The sequence below is a fragment of the Balaenoptera musculus genome, chromosome 14, assembly GCF_009873245.2.
Source record: "Balaenoptera musculus isolate JJ_BM4_2016_0621 chromosome 14, mBalMus1.pri.v3, whole genome shotgun sequence".
Taxonomy (NCBI): Eukaryota; Metazoa; Chordata; class Mammalia; order Artiodactyla; family Balaenopteridae; genus Balaenoptera; species Balaenoptera musculus.
Genome location: NC_045798.1, coordinates 900,145 through 918,102, shown reverse-complemented (window position 1 = coordinate 918,102; position 17,958 = coordinate 900,145). Strand labels below are relative to the sequence as shown.

General features: G+C 64.2%; 2 protein-coding genes across 6 annotated transcripts; one reads left to right on the top strand and one right to left on the bottom strand.

Moving 5' to 3' along the window:
- Positions 1-317: 317 nt before the first annotated feature.
- DDX51 (DEAD-box helicase 51) lies at positions 318-6,131 on the bottom strand. Of its 4 annotated transcripts, none has more exons than XM_036875055.1 (14): positions 5,718-6,124; positions 5,479-5,630; positions 4,302-4,452; positions 3,846-3,991; positions 3,688-3,759; positions 3,486-3,592; positions 3,215-3,323; positions 2,992-3,137; positions 2,647-2,845; positions 2,456-2,571; positions 2,259-2,375; positions 1,792-2,070; positions 1,558-1,692; positions 319-1,327 (listed from the first exon to the last, which is right to left on the bottom strand). In XM_036875055.1, the coding sequence occupies exons 1-14, from the start codon at positions 6,034-6,036 to the stop codon at positions 982-984; spliced, it is 2,394 nt and encodes a 797-aa protein (XP_036730950.1). In that variant the 5' UTR covers positions 6,037-6,124; the 3' UTR covers positions 319-981. The 4 variants fall into 4 exon arrangements, with proteins under 4 accessions (XP_036730949.1, XP_036730950.1, XP_036730948.1 ...); XM_036875056.1 differs by having other exon boundaries at positions 1,160-1,327; positions 1,792-1,855; positions 1,969-2,070; positions 5,479-6,129; XM_036875054.1 differs by having other exon boundaries at positions 318-1,327; positions 3,059-3,137; positions 3,215-3,318; positions 5,479-6,131.
- Positions 6,132-6,151: 20 nt separating this feature from the next.
- NOC4L (nucleolar complex associated 4 homolog) lies at positions 6,152-14,148 on the top strand. Of its 2 annotated transcripts, XR_005022635.1 has the most exons (16): positions 6,152-6,305; positions 6,634-6,754; positions 7,225-7,331; positions 7,628-7,735; positions 7,902-8,051; positions 8,132-8,231; positions 8,320-8,354; positions 8,686-8,736; positions 8,819-8,930; positions 9,091-9,151; positions 9,285-9,395; positions 9,564-9,724; positions 9,814-9,896; positions 10,184-10,297; positions 10,386-12,808; positions 13,397-14,148. XR_005022635.1 is itself a non-coding variant. In XM_036875057.1 (15 exons), exons 1-15 carry the CDS (start codon positions 6,189-6,191, stop codon positions 10,503-10,505), a joined length of 1,551 nt encoding a protein of 516 aa, XP_036730952.1. In that variant the 5' UTR covers positions 6,152-6,188; the 3' UTR covers positions 10,506-13,028. The 2 variants fall into 2 exon arrangements, 1 of the variants encoding a protein (XP_036730952.1); XM_036875057.1 differs by lacking the exon at positions 13,397-14,148 and having other exon boundaries at positions 10,386-13,028.
- Positions 14,149-17,958: the final 3,810 nt, after the last annotated feature.

Here is a 17,958-nt window from a genome sequence, read left to right as displayed (position 1 = left end):
TGGTATTTCCAGCAATCCTATCACCCAGGGGCACGTGTGTGTTCACTATTTTTTTTAATAATTTTATTTATTTATTTATTTGGCTGCGTTGGGTCTTCATTGCTGCACGCGGGCTTTCTCTAGTCGCGGCGAGTGGGGGCTACTCTTCATTGCAGTGCGCGGGCTTCTCATTGCGGTGGCTTCTCTTGTTGCGGAGCACGGACTCTAGGCATGCAGGATTCAGTAGTTGTGGCACGCGGGCTCAGTAGTTGTGGCACACGGGCTTCGTTGCTCTGCGGCATGTGGGATCTTCCTGGGCCAGGGCTCCAACCCGTGTCCCCTGCACTGGTGGGCGGGTTCCTAACCACTGCGTCACCAGGGAAGAAGTCCATATTTGTTTTTAAACAAACAGATGCTTTATTGAGATACAATCCACAGACCGGGAAGCCGCCTCTCAGAGGCCGTGCATGGCCGTGCCACCCCCCCGGGTCCAGTGCGAAGCCTGGACTGAAATGTGAGTAGGTTCGGTACGCAGAGTGCATTTACAGCCCCGAGAGGTCCGGGCTGGTGCGACCCGAGCCCTGGTCCGCGTGCTCTCCCGTAAGCTGCCCACTCTGCCCCATGACGCCCACTCGGGCGACAGCGAGCACATGGGACGCCAGGACTCATGGGCGGTTATTCTGCCGACACGAGGAGCCGCGGTTCATTCCCATTAAGGCTCTGTTAACACGTGAGTTTTGGAAACGAGGCTTTCTCAGAGACGGCGGTCAGCACTCTGAAGCCTGTTTCCTGGACGCTCGTCTTACACGCGCGGTGACTAATCATGAAGTACAGCCGCGATGATCCTCCGGTCTCTGCGACGCCTCGCGGGGAACGGCTACTTAGCGGCCGGCGGTTTACCCCGACAGCGAGGGACCCAGGGCCACCTCTGCCACGCAGGGTGGTGGCTCACGCTGTTAGAAAAACTGAATTCCTGAAGGTACCTCAAGGCTGATCCCCGACTTACAGCCTAATGCGTGGCAGACGCCACGCCGTCCGTTCCGGGGGAGTGTGAACAGTTTCGCTGGAGCCTTGTTTCCAGAAAGACCACCCGACAGGGCTGACCTCGTGCCCCCTGGAAGGTCTCAGGCCTGGGCCAGAGCCGTGTGTCCAGGGGGCCGGGCCCAGGGCAGCGGCGCGCTTGGGGACCGAGGCTCTCTCAGCTGAGGGAGCCCCGTCTCCTGCTCGTGCGTCTGGCAACCGGTGCTCAGGATGTTTCCGGAAAGGAGGCGGCCCCCCCGCCAGGAGGGGAGGAGCCCTCGCCGCTGTCCCGAGCCCCGGCCTAGGCTGCCTTCTGCTTCCGCTCCTCCTGCAGCAGGGGGGTGGGGGTGGGGGGGGGGGATGGGGGTTGGCAGGCGCCGCCCTCCCCTCACTCCCTGCGGCTGGCCCTGCCCTCCACCCCCGAGGGCAGAGACACCCCATGCCCGCTCCTGCTCGGAAAGCGAGTGCGGCGCCGGGCCCCTCCGGGCCGCGGGCCTCGCCTGCCCGTCTCCTCCCTCCACCTCGGTCGTCCAGGGACGAGCCCCCGCGGCGCCTCACCCTGACGGCGCTCTCCAGCTGGGACAGGGCCTCCTGGTACCGTGGGGCCAACGGCTGCAGGAGCTCACTGGGGGCGTCGTGGCGCTCCAGCCCGGGCACCCCGCCTTCCCTGAGCATCCGGACAAACCTCCTCTCCTGCACGGAAGGAGCACGTGAGGGGAAGACGCTCCCGCCCCGCCGGGGCCCCCAGGGCGAGCCCGCGCCCCACCTCCTGCTGAGACCACGCAGGCTGACCTGCACCTTGAGGAGCAGCGTGAAGGCCTGTCCGGATTTTCCGGCACGGGCGGTTCTTCCAACCCTGAAACAGAGCACAGCCCCCTCCAGAGCGGTGGCCCCCAGCCCCTGAGGGCTGTTGGGACCAGGCTTTCTCCCCAGGCCACCCCCTCCCCAGACCCAGGGCCAGTCCCGCACCGATGCACGTAGGTCCGCAGGTACTGGGGGGCATCGTAGTTCACCACCAGCTGCACGCCCTGCACGTCAATGCCGCGGGCCGTGGCGTCGGTGCTGATGAGGCTGGCGGGACACGAGGGGTTGCGGGCCCTGCCTGAGGCCGGGAGCGGGGACACACGCCCCTTCCCGCCCTGCTGGGGACGCCGCCACGGAGCTGGGGAGGGCCCGAGGCGCCCTTCAGGACCCCAGGCTGACGCGGCGCGAGCGCCCTCCCCGGAGCAGGACCCCGGCCCGTCTCCCCAGGTACTCACAGCTGGATCTTCCCCTGCTGAAACCGCTTCAAGATCCGCTTCCTGGAGCCAGGCCCGTAGCGGGAGGAGAACTCAGCCACGCGCACGCCCCCGAAAGCCTGGACCAGCAGGAACAGCCTGGGCGGGAGAGGCCGGAGCCGGTGGGCGGGGGGAACCACCTCCTCTCCCCTCCGGCCCCCGCACCGTGCCGGCCTCACCTGTGGGAGTTCTCGCGGGAGTTGGTGAAACACAGAACCCGTGAGAGATTCATCTCCAGGATCAGGTGCAGGACGACCAAGGGCTTGAGGCGGAGGCTGCAGGGCACGTAGCGATGCTGCGGGGGACGGTGCGGGGTTGGCCACGGCCCGGTGCCTAGACGCGCCCCCCCGCCTCCAAGCGCCCTGCTCACCGTGAGCCCCGCAGGGAAGGTGTACTTCCCACCCGAGTCCCCGTCCCCGTCCACGTCGGCGTCTCTGGGGCCCCCGTGCACCGACCCCGTGGAAAAGAGCCGGGGCCGGTAGAGGCCGAGCTGCTGCAGCTTTTCGGGGTTCTGGGTCAGCGTGGCCGAGAAGAGTAGTTTCTGCAGTGGCATCTGGGGGCAGCAGACGCTGAAAGGGGAGGGAATGCTGGGAAAGCAGCACAGCCCAACCAGCCCACCCGAGCCTGGCGGGAGAGCGTCTCAGACGGGGGACAGCGGAGGGGACCAGCTCAGGGCGGCCCCACTGGGCGCAGAGCAGAGTGCAGGGCCCGGTACCTGGCTGCAGTCACAGCCCGGGGCTGCGTTCTCTGGAGCAGAGCAAAGGGGTCCCTAGTGCCCTCACTGGGAAAGGCCGCGGCCAGCACCCGCGGCAGCCAGGACTGGTGCATGCTGTCTATCACGCGGTCGGCCTCGTCGATGACCTGCGGGGCGGGGGGGTGGGGGGGGGCAGGTCAGCCTCGGGTCTGGGCCCGGGCCTCCCTCCGTGGGGGCGACCTACCAGGAAGCGGAGGTGCTGGAGGCTGAATCCTGGGGTCTGCTCGACGTGGTCCACCAGGCGGCCAGGGGTGGCCACCACGATGTCTGCCAGGCAGCGGAAGCCGTCTGCTCTGCGGAGCGGAGAGTGGCTCAGGAGGGCCGCCCGCACTGACGCCCCCGACGTGGGGACCCTGTGGACGGCAGCGCTCCGCTCCCCGGGGCCAGATGGCTACGACGCGGCTGCACAGAGCGGGCCCGCCTCTCGGAGGCGCCCACAGACGGGAGGGACCTACGTGTCCTGCACGAGGCTCTCCTGCTCCTTGGCCAGCGACTTCTGCCCGGTGAGCAGGGCGACCCGAAGAGGAGTGGCGTCTGCGTAGACGCTGAACACGCTGCTCACCTGGAAGAAGAGCAGTCATCACCAGCGTGACCTGAGGCCCCACGCCGCAGTGACGAAGACCCTGGCTCTGACCTCCAGGCGTGGGGTCCACGTACCTGCTGGGCCAGCTCCTTGGTCGGCAGCACAACCAGGGCACGAACCTGGCACACGGCTCGCCGCAGCAGGGCCTGCGGGGGGAGGACCGCCACCTGCGTCAGCAGGGCCGCTCCCTGCCTGCAGAGCCGCCTGGAGGGCGAGGGCTCCCTGCGCTCACCTGCACCACGGGGATGACGAAGGCCAGGGTCTTCCCACTGCCCGTTGGGGCAGAAACACAGAGGTCGCTAGGCCGGTAGCCGCCTCGGCTTACCAGAAACCCGTTGGCTGTGCTCTCCAGGAGAGCGGGAATCACTGCTGCCTGCACTGGAGAAGGAACGGCGAGACGCACGTCACGTCGGTGCAGGGACACCCAGTGCTAGCACAGGCACCGGAGACGGCCGCCTCCCTGTCTGTGACCTCTGGGCTGGGCTCTCGCTCAAGGTCAGCACCGGAGCCTCCCGGAGCGCTGAGAGTCTGGAGGTGCTGAGGCCAAGACCACACCTGCCACCGGACGTGTGCACAGGCTGCCTATGTGGGCAGCTGCTGAGCGATGGCCTTGCACGGCTCCGGGAGAAGATGCTCTGGAAGGAAACGCTGCTCCCACCCCCACCCCACCTGCGCAGGGCAGGGGCACCTGGAAAGTAGGACGAGATGCCCTGAGCCCGCAGCCTCTTCTGCAGGTCCGGGTGGACTTCCGGGATATCCTCGATAGACACCAGACCTTCGGTGACATTCTTTCCAACGCAGCTTGGCTCAGCCAGCCACGCTGGCAGGAAAGGCTGGACCTACCACAAAGGGAAAGAGAAAGAGACGAGGTGAATACTCCAAAACCCGCCAGGCCAGCAGAGCAAGGCCCCAGAAGCCAAGCACTCAAAACACTCAAGCTGAAGACGCTGCAAGAAAGAGACAAGCTTTCTAGCTTCTCCTGGACCGCCCTCGTCTCACTCTCCGTGAAGCCTTTAGAGGGCGTGAAAAATACCTACCGAAAAGCGCCACTCCCTGAGCCAAACCACCCAGGGGCTCACCTTCGCACCTAATAACACCCGTACTTCAATGACATCTGTGCTCCAGACTACACCTGCAAGGTGCCCGTGACCTGGCACTCTCCTGCCCGCGCTTTTGTTTGCTATCACTGGCTCTGCATCAACCATACAAACCCTCTGTCGTTTTACACACCAAGCTCATTGCTACCTCGGGGCCTTTGCCCCAACTCGGCCCTCTCCCTGGCACACACTTCCCTGCCCCCACCCCACCTTAACCAGGCTGATCCCTGTCTTCTGATTCCAACTCAGAGTGGATCTCCCCAAGGGCCCTGTGCCCAGCCTCTCTTATTCTTTGTGATGAGGCTCACCCTCCACACATCCTTTAGCTCACGTATTCGACTACTGAAACCTCTTATGCTAACGTGAATCTGCAACTCGCCCAGGAACCTGGTAGACCTGGTTGGATCTCCCATTTTGTTTGCTAGATTGGTGAGCACGCTAGATTAGAAGCTCCTTAAATGTGCACCAAGGAAGCGAAGCTGTTTAGAGAGATCTCTGTGACAGCAGCACGGAAACCAAATCAACCCGCTAATTTCGGAAAAAAAAGAGGACTCTTAAAATTGAAAGTAGAAGTGCCGACTTCGCACAAGATTCAAACCGTAAACAAGGCTGCTAAGACATCAACAGTTGGCCGGCTCAGGTGTTCACTCACCGAGCACAAACCATACACCCACCAGGCGCAAGCACCGTCCTCCAAGCCGTCCCACGAACACAAGCCGCGGTAACGACAGCCACCCCAGCGCTGCAGCCTCCCCCCGGGCCGCTCACCTTCGGCGCCTTGCTCCTCCCGAAGCCCCCGAGCACCAGGGCGTGGGCTGGGGGACCAGAGGCCTCTTCGGGGGGCGGTCCGCCCTGGCCCTCCGGCGACCCCGCGGCTTCGGCTCCCACGCTGTTCCCCGCCGGCGCCTCCTCGCTGCTCTCTGCGCGGCAGAAGCGGGGGCGGGGCGGCGCGTCAGCCCCACGCGGTCCCGAGTCCCAGTGCCCCGCCCCACCCCGCGAGGCCCCACCTGCGCCCGCGTCCTCATCCTCGTCGTCCGCCTTCCGCCGCTTGCAGGGAGGTGCGTGCGGGCTCCCCGGCGCCCCGCCGCTCTTGCGCCTCCGCGTTCTGCGCGGCCGCCGTCGCCGCTTCCCCGCCGCCTGCGCTGTCTGCGCGGCCTCCGCAGGCTCCGAGGGCTCTTGCTGCGGCGGCTGCTTCTGCAGCTGCCGCTCTCGGGCCCGGCACCGCAGCCGCTCTAGCAGCGCGCGAGCCCGGCCGTCCGCCTCGGCCTCGGCCTCCGCGCCGGCCGCCTCGGGGCCCGAGTACCGCGTGACGTGGAAGAGCGCCATGCCGGCCGCCGCGCGCCACTCCGGCCCGGCGCGCCGCGATGACGGCCGGGCGGGGCGCTGACGTCATCAGGCGCCGGAGGTGACGTCAGTGGCGCGCCGGGCGGCGGAGCCGGGGGGCGGCTGGTTTGGTCTCTGCCGCGTGGGGCGGCGGCATGGAACGGGAAGCCGGCCCTGGGGGCGCGCGCCGGGCGCTGGGCCGCCTGGTGGAGGCGGTGCTGGCAAACCGAGGCAAGGCCAACGCCGTGTTCGACATCCTGGCCGTGCTGCAGGTGGGGGTCCGTGGGGAGCGGCGGGGGTCGCGGCCGGGTCCCGGGGTTGGAGACCAGAATGGGGGCCTTCTCGGGCTCGGACGAGATGGGACTTGGGTTCGGATGCGGGCAGATAATTGCAAACCGGAGTTCAGGACTATACTGCGGGTCTTCTCCAATCTCGCAGGGCTCACAGGTGGGAGGATCTGGTGCGGGGTTTGGCAGAGGTGGGATGGGAGGGTCACGCGGGCTCAGGGGTGGGGTGGGATGGGGCTGGGGTCCTGGTCGGGAAAGGGGGCAGGGGCCACAGCTCCAGGCGGGGCACCCCGCGACCGGCATCTCCCCGCAGTCTGAGGATCGGGAGGAGATCCAGGAAGCAGTGCGCGCATGCAGCCGACTTTTCGGGGCCCTGCTGGCCCGCGGAGAGCTGTTTGTGGGCCAGCTGCCCTCTGAGGAGATGGTCATGGCAGGTCAGTGTCCAGGAGGGCCTGGTCTCTGATAAGGTTAGAGGGGGATCTTGCTAACATGGGATGAGGCCCCCCCCAAAACTCCATCACAGGCCATGCGGGTCGGTGGGATCGGGAGATTGTGTTTGGGAGAAGGGGTGGGTAATAGGGACGTTGAAGCCAGGTGTAAGGAAAGGTTGGGTGGGGTGTGACTGCTTGTTTTGTGTGTCTTGTGGGATTTGATGTTGCGTATCGTTGACTGTTAATTCCATGGAAGTTTAGAGTTACGTGTCTCAGTCCTTGGCGCTTCTGGGTCTTGGGGTGAAAGGAGAAAGGATCCTGCCTGGGGGAACGTGCTGGTCCTGCCCCAGGTCTGGAGCCGCAGTGACTCGTTTTCACTCATTCCTCGGCGGGGCTGAGTAGAGGGCAGGGGGAGGGTGGGGCTGGGTCCCGTCTGGCGTCGGTGTGGGCTGACCGCCCTGCCCCACCTGCAGGGTCCCGGGGGGCCACTCGCAAGTACAGGGTGTGGATGCGACACCGGTACCACAGCTGCTGCAACTGCCTTGGGGAGCTCTTGGCTCGCTCCTCCTTTCAGGTCAAGGTGAGTCTGGGCGGCTGGCCTTGCTTGCCTGCGCAGCCCGACCCCAGGCTCTCCGCACAGCAGGGGTCTGCGAGGGGTCTGGGGCCGTGGCTGCAGGTGCCGGTCTAGGTGAGGGTGCTGTCTCTTTCTGTGGTTGGTTCCTCTGGGTGTGGCTGCGTCCGTCCTGCTTCCTGATTCTCACAGGAGCTTTATTTTGCGGGTATTCAGGCCTGAGGGCCGGGGGAGCTCTGTGGGCCTGTCTGCAGGGGTGACGTGTGGCGGGAGCCTTGCGGTCCCTTTGCCACTCCTCTTTCTAGGAGCTGGCCCTCAGCACGCTCATGAAGTTCGTGCAGCTGGAGGGCGAGCACCCCCTGGAGAAGCCCAAGTGGGAAGGCAACTACCTGTTCCCCCACCAGCTCTTCAAGGTGAGGCCCCGGCTGCCCGCTTGGGGGTCGCCCCGGCTGCCCGTGGGTTGTGGGGTTTGGGGGGACTCTCGCAGCCCCCCCCTAGACTCTGCTGTGTGAGCTGCACGCCTGGGCCGCTTGTCCTGGGGGTCAGAGGCGCTCACCGCCTTGTTCCCCGTCCCCGCAGTCGGTGGTAGGAGGCCTGCTCTCTGCAGACGAGGACCACTCCCTGCTGCTCTGTCAGTTCCGGGAGTACCTGGAACACGACGACATCCGCTACCACACGATGCAGGCCGCCACGGACGCTGTGGCCCGGGCCACTGATGGGCGCCCTGAGGTGAGCCGCCTGGGTCCGGGAAGGGTGGAGGGGGGTGGTGGGCACGCGGCGTCCGGGCGCTCAGGCCAGGTCTGCGGCAGGTGCCCCTCACTTTTTGGAACAACGCCTTCACGCTGCTGTCCTCCGTGAGCCTGCCCCGCCAGGAGCGCGCCCCCTCCAGCTTCTACGTGAAGCACGCGGGTAAGCGCCGGGGCTGGGAGGGCGGGAGGGCGGGAGAGCAGGGGCCTGGCCTGCTCCCGTGTCAGGTGACCCCTCGCTTTATTTGCAGAGCTCTCGGACAAGTGGAAGGTCGTGCATCTGAGGGTGAGGCGCCCTGGGTGGGTGGTGGTTTCCCCGGGAATCCTTGGTTTCCCTGGGAATCCTGGGCCAGCGCCCCCTTCCTGGCCTTGTCAGCCACCGGGGTCACAGGAGGCCCCGAGGGCCCAGGCACGGTTCCCGGAGGTCAGAGGCGGCCTGCCCAGACCTCCCTGGGGCTGAGTGTCGTTGCCGGGGTGGCTGTGAACACAGGGCCTGTGGCCGAGAGGGAGGCGTTCTCTCGCTGGGGTTTCCTAGGCCCTGGCTCCCTACCGGAGGCAGGAGGAGGGTGGGCGGATCGGGAGCGCGGGGGACGTCCACCCCTGCCGCTTCCCCGCAGGAGCACAGGAAGGCCTTCCAGCAGATGTGGCTCGGCTTCCTCAAGCACCAGGTAGGGGTGGGGGAGGGACCCCGGGGCTCGGCTCCAGCGAGCGGGGCGGGCCGCACCCGACCTGACCTGCTGCTTCCGGCAGCTGCCTCTCCGCATCTGCAAGAGGGTGCTGGTGATCACGCACGACTCCATCCTGCCTCACCTGGCACAGCCCAGCCTCATGATCGACTTCCTCGCCCGCGCCTGTGACCTCGGTGAGCAGGGGCCGCCTGGCGGGCCCGGAGCCGGAGCGGGACTGGGGTGCGGAGGGGCGCTCTGCAGCCCCGGGCCAGGCAGCCGGCGGGGCTGTGACCAGCGTCCCGGGGCCGGGCTGTGCCGTTGGTTTGGGCTCCACGGCTGCGCGTCTGTCTGCAGGTGGAGCCGTCAGCCTCCTGGCTTTGAACGGACTTTTCATCCTGATTCATAAGCACAACCTGTGAGTGTCCACCTCGGGGTCTGAGGGCTTTTCAGCTCTGCCCGTTCAGCCGTGACCTGGGCCGGGGTTCCTGATCTGTTCTGTTTGTGGCTCTACCCCGACACGTGCTCCGTCACTCCCCTCACCCCGCCAGGGAGTACCCTGATTTCTACCGGAAGCTGTATGGCCTGCTCGACCCGTCTGTCTTCCACGTCAAGTACCGGGCCCGCTTCTTCCACCTGGCCGACCTCTTCCTGTCGTCCTCGTGAGTGGGGCGGGGCTGGGGACACCAGGCCTGGCTCAGAGCCACGGGCCGCCTGGGCCCCACCCATCCCTGTGGGGCTGCGGCCGCAGGCCAGGACGGGGAGCTGGGGGCTGGCACGGAGGGGTGGAGTCTTACACACCACCACCACCACCACCCCCGCCTCCCCAGGCATCTGCCGGCCTACCTGGTGGCCGCCTTCACCAAGCGCCTGGCCCGCCTGGCCCTGACGGCGCCCCCCGAGGCCCTGCTCACGGTCCTGCCCTTCATCTGCAACCTGCTGCGCAGACACCCAGCCTGCCGCGTCCTCGTGCACCGCCCCAGGGGCCCTGGTGAGTGCGGCCGGAGCCCCTGGGAGGCCTGGCCAAGAGCCCAGCACGTGGGTGCAGGTGGCAGACTGGAGTCTGGGTCTCGTTCCTAGAGCTGGACGCCGACCCCTATGACCCCCGAGAGGAGGACCCTGCCCAGAGCCGAGCCCTGGAGAGCTCCCTGTGGGAGCTGCAGGTGAGGACGCCCTGCCTCCTGGTCACTCCCTGGGCTTCCTGGAGCCGCCCCACCTGGGTGCTCCCCCTCGGCCACCCACCCAGCCCCACCTGCACGCCCCTGCCAGCATCTCTGCCAGGTCCCCAAGGATCCCACCTTGCCCTGTCACTTCGGTCACCCAGGGGAGGCTTTGCGTCCGTCTCTCCCGTCCCTGGCCTGCGGAGGCGGTGGGATGTTCCCCTGCTCAGTGCTTCCTGTGCCCCTCGCTTTGCCCACGAGGGGCGGTGACATCCCACGTGCCCCTCCAGGCCCTCCAGCGGCATTACCACCCCGAGGTGTCCAAGGCCGCCAGCGCCATTAACCAGGCGCTGTCCGAGGCCGAGGTCAGCATTGCGCCGCTTCTGGAGCTCACCGCCTTCCAGGTGAGGCTGTGAGGCGGGCCGGGGGGCTGGGGCAGTGAGGGCCATGCAGCATGGGGCGCCTGACTGGCCGCCTGTCCCCGCCCCGCAGATCTTCGAGCGGGAGCTGGAGAAGAAGGGGCCCGAGCCAGTGCCGCTGGAGTTCATCCCGGCCCGCGGCCTGCTGGGCCGGCGGGCCGACCTCTGTGCCCAGCACTTCACGCTGAGCTGACCCTGCACGCCCTGCTGCCCCCGACGGGTGGTCTCGTGGGAAAGCCGCTGGGGGCGCTGGTGGGCGGGGGTCTCGGGAGGTGCAGGTCCTTCACCTGTGCCCCTGGGGTGCCCTCCCGTCCACCCGCCGCCCCTCCACCCGCCCCCCTGCTGCTGGCCTCGCCGGAGGGTGCTGCACGGGGCCCTCCCTTCCCTGCGGCCTGGTGGGGAGGGGCGAGGTGGGGTATGGGGGGCGCTGCAGGGCAGCCCCTGCTTCCGGGGCCTCAGTTACAAGCGCGCCGGGTCGTGGCTTCTGTCGGCCCCCGCGATTCCCCACCAGACGCGCCAGGCCCTCTGCATCGCTGTGTTTCCTGACACGGGACGGGCCTCGCTTCCGCCAGGGCAGCCGCGAGAGCCTCTCTGCTGCAGTTAGACTGTGACGTGGGAGTATCGGGGGGGCTCTGTGCCCCGGTCAGTCTCAGTGGGGAGCGCAGGGAGGGGCACAAGCTCGCTGTGTCCGGCCAGGCCCTACTGAGGTCACCTTTGTCCCCAGAAGCGCAGTGAGTCCGGGGGTGAGCGCCTGCCCCAGCGCAGGGGTTGCAGGCGGGCCGGCCCGTCCCTCCACCCCCTGCGCGGAGTGGGCCGGCAGCCCCGTTGTGTTTGCAGGGTTATCTTTTCGTGGTTTCTTTTCTACCAAAGGTGCCGGGTTTTCTGTCTCTGGCGGTGATCCCGTTTCCTTTAAAAAACCCACTCGCTCTGGCACACGCCTGGCGCCGGCCCGCGCTTGGCAGGGGCTGACGGGGGCACGGGGGTGGGGCAGCCCACAGGGAGATACCTTGCTACCCTCCGCCGCCTCCTGTCTGTGCCCCGTTCCTGGCCACAGCCCGCCCGTCCCCCCGGGGAGCGGGGTGGGAGCTCGTGGCGGGCACCCTGGGAGTCCCAGCAGGGAAGGGTTCCGCCAATCTGGTGTCCAGGTACCCCCGCCGGCCCGGTTTCCCAGCACGCCCTGCTGGCAGCAGCGCACCACGTGGCCCCGCTGCCCTTCAGCCGTCTTCCCACGAGCAGCAGGGGATGCTCGTTACTGACCTGGAAACCGCCTGGTCCCTGGGGCGCAGGGCTTGCCCGGAGCGGGGGGTGGGGGTGGGCAGTCTTGAGAGAGCCGGGCCGTCTGGCACCAGGAGTGTCCAGTGGGCCAGAGGCCGCCGTGGCCTTGTGTGGGGATGCCAGGGGGCAGTGCTGGACGGCCTGAGGCCTCCCGCTTTTCTTGAAAAATACCATTATGTGAAAAAAATTACAGACTACGAAACACTTGAACAGGTTCTCGAGGTCGTGTCTGGACTCGGCGTCCTGTGCTCCCGTAGGTCTTTGCTGTGGCCCATAGCCACTCTGGTCCCTGGGCAGCTGCACTCTGCCGTGTTTGACCTCCGGCAGGTCCCCATTTCCTGTCCTCTGGCCCTGGTTGGCCGTGGGGGAAGAGCGGTGAGCGTGCCCTTCCCAGCGGCTGTGAGGTTGGCTGAGAGGCTGCGTGGTGGGTTGGAGGCGAGAACTGAAGGGGGGCTGGGGCACCGCTGGGGCTCTGCCTGTCCTTCAGGAGCCCGAGGGGTGGCCGGGACAGCCTCCGGGGCACATGGGTCTGACTGCAGGGCTCCTGGCTCCGGAGGAGGTACGAGCTCAGACTTTCAAGAGCTTTGGAACCACCTGGGATCAAATAAGATGTCTACGTGGGCAGGCGGAGGGAAGGGCCTCGGGCAAGTGTACAGGGGGGTGGAGGAAATAGCGGCTCCCTGGTCTGTACCAGGAGACCGTCCTGAGCCGCTTGTGAGCGACCCACCTCTGAGCCCAGAGACGAGAATGCAGGCGCTTAGAAAGAGTAAACGTTTATATGTTTAAGAAGAAAAAGAGGCACCAGTGAACCGGCTGCTGGCAGCTTCACGCCTCCGCCGGCTCCCTCGGAGGAGGAAGGGGAAGCCAGCCGCCTTTTGCTTAACTGAAGCTCTGCCCCAGTTTCTTTGTCGTTTGTAAATTACAAAAGCAGCATGAGCCGAACTAGGAACTCAAGTGAAAGGGTGGGCGTGTGGGGAGACGTGGAAGCCCGCTCGGTCCCCAGTCCCGTAACCCACCCTCCCCTCTGCCGCCACTTGGTCGCCCACACAGACCCTCATGCTGCCCGCGCCGGGGGAGAGGCCAGGTACACCTGCCCAAAGCCTCCCTCCACCTGCCCATGTAGATGTTTTGTTTGTGGCACTGGGGACGCTGTTTCCTAGGTCCAGTTTTTACAGACTGCTTAAAAAAAGATTTCAGACACAGAATGAATACCTTTTTAGCGTAAGTATGCCCCACTTGATATTTGAGATGCACTAAATTTTAAAAGTTGAAGTGAAATCCACAAAACATAAAGCTAACCACTGTAAAATGCATGATTCAGGGACTACCCTGGTGGCTCAGTGGTTAAGAATCCGCCTGCCAACGCAGGGGACACGGGTTCGAGCCCTGGTCCGGGAAGATCCCACATGCCACGGAGCAACTAAGCCTGTGCGCCACAACTACTGAGCCTGTGCTCTAGAGCCCGCGGGCCACAACTACTGAGCCTGTGTGCCACAACTACTGAAGCCCGTGCGCCTAGAGCCCTTCCTGCATCTGCGGCGGGCCCCCGCTGGCTGCCCCGCTGCACGATGCCAGGGCTCCAGGGCTGTCGGGTCCAGAGTTTCAGAAAAGCCTGGAGGGAGGGCGGGGGTGGCCCATTGTCGGGGTGGTTGCCTGCTGTGTGCCCGGGGCACCGTCCCCTGTTCCTGCTGCACAAACAGGCCAGCCCTGTCTCTGGAGCAAAACTCTCCCTGTCTGTCCCTCTGTCCCTCTGTCCCGTCTCCCTGTCTGTCTTTCCCTCTCCCTGTCTGTCTCTCTGTCTCCCTCCAGGAGATGAATGGGGCCGTTGGATGATTAAGTCATAGTCACACACGTAATAAGGAATGTGTCACGAGACGCGGAGAACCCTCTCCAGCGATAGGAATGCTCAAGCATTTAATTGGCATTTAGCAAACAAGCTGCAGAGAACTGGATGTCAGAGGGGTATCTCCTGAAACATCAGTCAGGGCGTAGACCTTGGGGAATGTGCACCCCCCCTCAGGGCTTTCCCGCTGGGCTGGGGGCACGGGGTGGGGGGCAGCAGCTGGCCCCATGGCACCGATCCGCCCTCCTCCGTGGGGCATCGGCGGTTAATGGAAGCCGCCCGGGGCCCCACCCCTGCTCCCAGCTGATCATGGCCCGGTGAGGTCACGGCCTCGGTGCCCATCGGCTGGTGCTCCGCTCTGCGCTCGGGAAAGTTGCCCGGCCCCTCCAGGCCCCAGTCCTCTCACCCACAAAGTGGGCAGTTCCAGGGGCCGTGGCTGCGTAGGAGCCAAAACTTAGAGGCATGAAGCTACTACAACATCGATTTCGCTCATGAGTCTGCAGCCTGCGCAGGGCTTGCGGGGAACAGCTGGTCTCTCCTCTCCTCGGCAGGAGCTGGGGCGGCTGGAACGTCGGGGCTGAGCTCCCCTGAGGTCTGCCAGTGCAGGGGACACAGGTTCGAGCCCTGGTCCGGGAAGATCCCACATGCCGCAGAGCAACTAAGCCCGTGTGCCACAACTACTGAGCCTGTGCTCTAGAGCCTGCGAGCCGCAACTACTGAGCCCACGTGCCACAACTACTGAGCCCGCGCGCCTAGAGCCCGTGCTCCGCAACAAGGGAAGCCACCACAATGAGAAGTCCGTGCACCGCAACGAAGAGTAGCCCCCGCTCGCCGCAACTAGAGAAACCCTGTGCGCAGCAACGAAGACCCGACGCAGCCAAAAATAAATAAATAAATAAATTTATATATATTTAAAAAATAGTCCCCGGGACCCCAGTCCCAGACACGACCATGGTTGCCAGCTTGGTGCATATCTGCCCTCTCCCCAGCACCCCTTTAATGAAAAATCCCAGCATCACATCACAGGTCTCGTGTGCCCCGGCCACCCCTCTGCCTCGGAAACATGACGACACAGTGTGTGCACGTGGCATTCTCGACTGGCCGCCCCGCATGTCCCCTGAGTTGTGATGTATTGAATTGTCATCGAATGTCTGTCATTGAAGTATTGATTCCCCCTTTCTTTCTTGACCTGTGAGGAATTTGTTTGAATTTCTTTGAATTTCCGAGAGGCCGTTACTAATTTCTAGTATTACTGGGCACAACAGATTCCTGGGAAGTGGATTAAATATTAAACGTGTGACCAGGTGTTCTCTCGGGAGAACGTGACAGTGTCTGTGCTGTGACACCTTCTGTATCCCTCCCTCTGCATCCTCGCCACCCCAGAAGCTGCAGAGGCTGCTGCTGAACCAATCTCAGTTGGGGGGCAGAGGGGAGGGATGGTCCCGAGTGGCAGGGCCTCTCCTTGGTGCCCACCCCCATGTGGTGGAGGCAGACAGGTGAGCGTTTGCCCGGAAATCTGAATCTCTTACCAGAAGAAGGGGCCCCTGCCCCCCGCTCCCCACCCTGTGGACCACCCCCTGCCTGGCCTCCCTCTTGGGCGAAGCACTTCAGCGCTGCTCCCCTCCCCGCATAATGCCGGCTGGGATCTGGAAGCCCATCGCAAGCTGTGTGATCGGGGCCTCCAGGCGAGCCTCCCCAAGCAGGGTGCGGCCCTGACAGTCTCTGGGACGATGTGCGCATTTCCCCGCAGGCCTCCTATGCCTCCCCTTACTGTTCCTGTGAAACAAACCGCCCCCAAACTCGGTGGCAAGAAACAGCATTTTACTATGTTCCCAAGTCCTCTGGGTCAGGAATTCAGAGACAGGGCCCCCTGGGATGGCTCACTTCGCTCCACAGTGTCTGGGCCCCAGCGGGACGGTGGGAGCCTGGCAGTGATTCAATGGCAGGGCCGGGTCTTTTGGAGGCAGCTGGACTCCCAGGGCTGGTTCTGTGGCTCTGGGGGCCTCGGGCCTGTGGATTCCACGGAGCGGCCAGGGCTCTGAGGGCAGGTGGACGCTGCGTGGCCTTTAATGACCCTGCTTCAGAAGTCACCCAGGGCCACCAGCTGTGCTCCCAGACTCGAGGGAGGGGACACGGACCTCAGCTCTGAACTGCAAGGCTGTCAAACCGCGGAGCCTCCGCTGGCCCCGGGCTGGGAGGAGGGAAGGTCCTTCCTCTTACAGGCATGGGGAGGAGGGCTGTGCATGGAGGGAAACGCTGACCCGCCTCTGCCACTGTGGGCAAGTGACCTGGCCTGGCTGGGCCTCAGGGTCCCCACCTGTAAAGTGGGAACAAGAACAGCACACGTCCCATGGGGGATGACGAGGGGTACATGAAGAACTGGGGGAATTAGTGTCCTGGGGCCGCGTAACAAACACCACAAACTTCAAGGCTTAAAACAACAGGAATTGGGACTTCCCTGGTGGTCCAGTGGTTAAGAATCCACCTTCCAAGGCAGGGGACGTGGGTTCAGTCCCTGGTGAGGGAGGTAAGTTGCCACAGGACAACTAAGCCCGCACGCCGCAGCTATTGAGCCCATGCACTCTAGAGCACAACAACTAGAGAGAGAAGCCTGCACGCCACAAGAGATCCCGCATGCCGCAACAAGAGATCCTGCGTGCCGCAACAAGAGATCCCGCACGCCGCAACAAGAGAGCCCACACGCCGCAACAAGAGATCCCGCATGCCGCAACAAGAGATCCTGCGTGCCGCAACAAGAGATCCCTCATGCCACATCAGAGATCCTGCACGCTGCAACTAAGATCCGACACAGCCAAATTAATAAATAAATAAATATTAAACAAAATAAAACAACAGGAATTTATTCTTTCACGGTTCTAGGGGCCAAAAGTCCAAGATCAAGGTGTCACGGGACCACGCCCGCCCCGCCCCCAGGTTCTAGGGCAGGGCCCTCCTGCCTCTTCCAGCTCTGGTGATGGCCGATGGTCCTTGGTTGTGGCCACATCCCCCCAGTCTCTTGGAGAGGAGGGTCCATCTTCACATGGCTTCTCCCTGTGTGTCTGTGTCTCTCTTTATAAGGGCACCTTATATGGGATTCACGGCCCACCCTACTCCAGTGTAATCTCATCTTAACTACTTACACCTTCAAAGGCCTTATTTCCAAATAAAGTCGCCTTCTGATGTCCAAGTGGACGTGAATTTTTGGGAGACTCTGTTTAACCCACTGCAGTGCAAACCCTGACCCAGCTGGCATTTACTAGATGGTAACCAGTGTCCAGCTCAAGGAATCAGTGCTGTGGGGAGGTGACCCAGAGATGGTCACGCTGGGTGAGCAGAGGCTGGGCCTGGCCTCTCTCCACCCTGCTTCCTGGCTGGGGCAGCCTCTCCTCGCCTGGACTGGTCAGCTTTAGCCCCTTAAGAAATCTGGTTGAAGGCCAGTTCCACTGACTTCCAGGCTTTGGACATCAAAAAAGTGTCCTCAGGCTGTGGCTTGATTAGAATTCCATCTGGCTCTCGGGCACCTCTGCAGAGGTGACGAGTGAGCTCGGGGCCCCGCAGGTGAGGGAGGCGTGGGGCTGGGGTTTGATTTCCCCAGGGGACAGCAGCTCTGGCGGCGGCAGCTGGGCAGCCTGCCTGGAAGGTGCCCTGACTTCACCAGGAGGCCGTGATGGGCTGCTGGGCCTGCAGCTGTTCTGCTCTGGGCTCGTTGGTCGATAGAAGAACAAGGCAGAGCTTTAATTTCAGGCTGGAAGTGAAGTCGGCCACGATTTAGGATTGCCGGGGGCAGTAGCCACCAGGGTCACGGTCGGCATGGGCGGGGGGGGGGGCGGCAATGCCAAGCATCCCCGCAGGTGTGCCTTGGTGGGCACCAAAATGCCGCTACCGTCTATCTTCCAAATTGTCCTCCTGGCCTGTGGTTGGTGTCATCAGGGTACAGGATCGCCTACTGACATGCAGATTCTCCCTGAGGGGAAGATACAAGACTCCCTCATCCACCATTAACAGGGGCTGGGGCCATTCTGCAGATCTCGCTGTGAGTTGAACTGTGTCCCCAGAGAGCTGTGTCCACCTCCTAAGCCTGGAACCTCACAGGGCAGATGGAACCTCACAGGGCAGATGGGATTAAGTTAAGGATGTTGAGATGGGGGCCTGCCCTGGATGGTCCAGGGGCCCTGTGTCATCACAGGGGGGATGACTTCTAGGAGGAGGATGAGGCGGGACAGAGTCAGAATACAGAGGCAAAGAGACATTAGCAGAGGCTGGAGGGAGGCACTTTGAGGATGGAGGAAGGGGCCGCGAGCCCAGGGTCATGGGCGCCTCCAGAAGCTGGAAAAGGAAGGGGGCAGGGGGCCAGTGGCCCAACTTGCACGTCACCCGGGGGGCCCGTGGGGCTTCTGGCCGTGAGACCAGAACGGGCCTTTTCACGCACAGGCTGTGGCACCTGCCATCGGGAGGGAGGAGGGCAGGCCCTCCCCCCGGTCCCCTACATCCCAACCTCACTGGTCACCGTGTCCCCCACTTCTGTGCC

Bases quoted from the DNA above. Each gene is read 5' to 3' on its own strand.
- NOC4L (XM_036875057.1), top strand. From the start codon at position 6,189: ATGGAACGGGAAGCCGGCCCTGGGGGCGCGCGCCGGGCGCTGGGCCGC. The intron at 8,737-8,818 runs GTAGGGGTGGGG...TGCTTCCGGCAG, and splicing joins TCGGCTTCCTCAAGCACCAG to CTGCCTCTCCGCATCTGCAA. The intron at 9,396-9,563 runs GTGAGTGGGGCG...CCGCCTCCCCAG, and splicing joins GACCTCTTCCTGTCGTCCTC to GCATCTGCCGGCCTACCTGG.
- DDX51 (XM_036875053.1), bottom strand. From the start codon at position 6,036: ATGGCGCTCTTCCACGTCACGCGGTACTCGGGCCCCGAGGCGGCCGGC. The intron at 3,593-3,687 runs GTACGTGGACCC...CTCTTCTTCCAG, and splicing joins CCAAGGAGCTGGCCCAGCAG to GTGAGCAGCGTGTTCAGCGT. The intron at 1,328-1,557 runs GTGAGGCGCCGC...CCCCTGCTGCAG, and splicing joins AGCTGGAGAGCGCCGTCAGG to GAGGAGCGGAAGCAGAAGGC.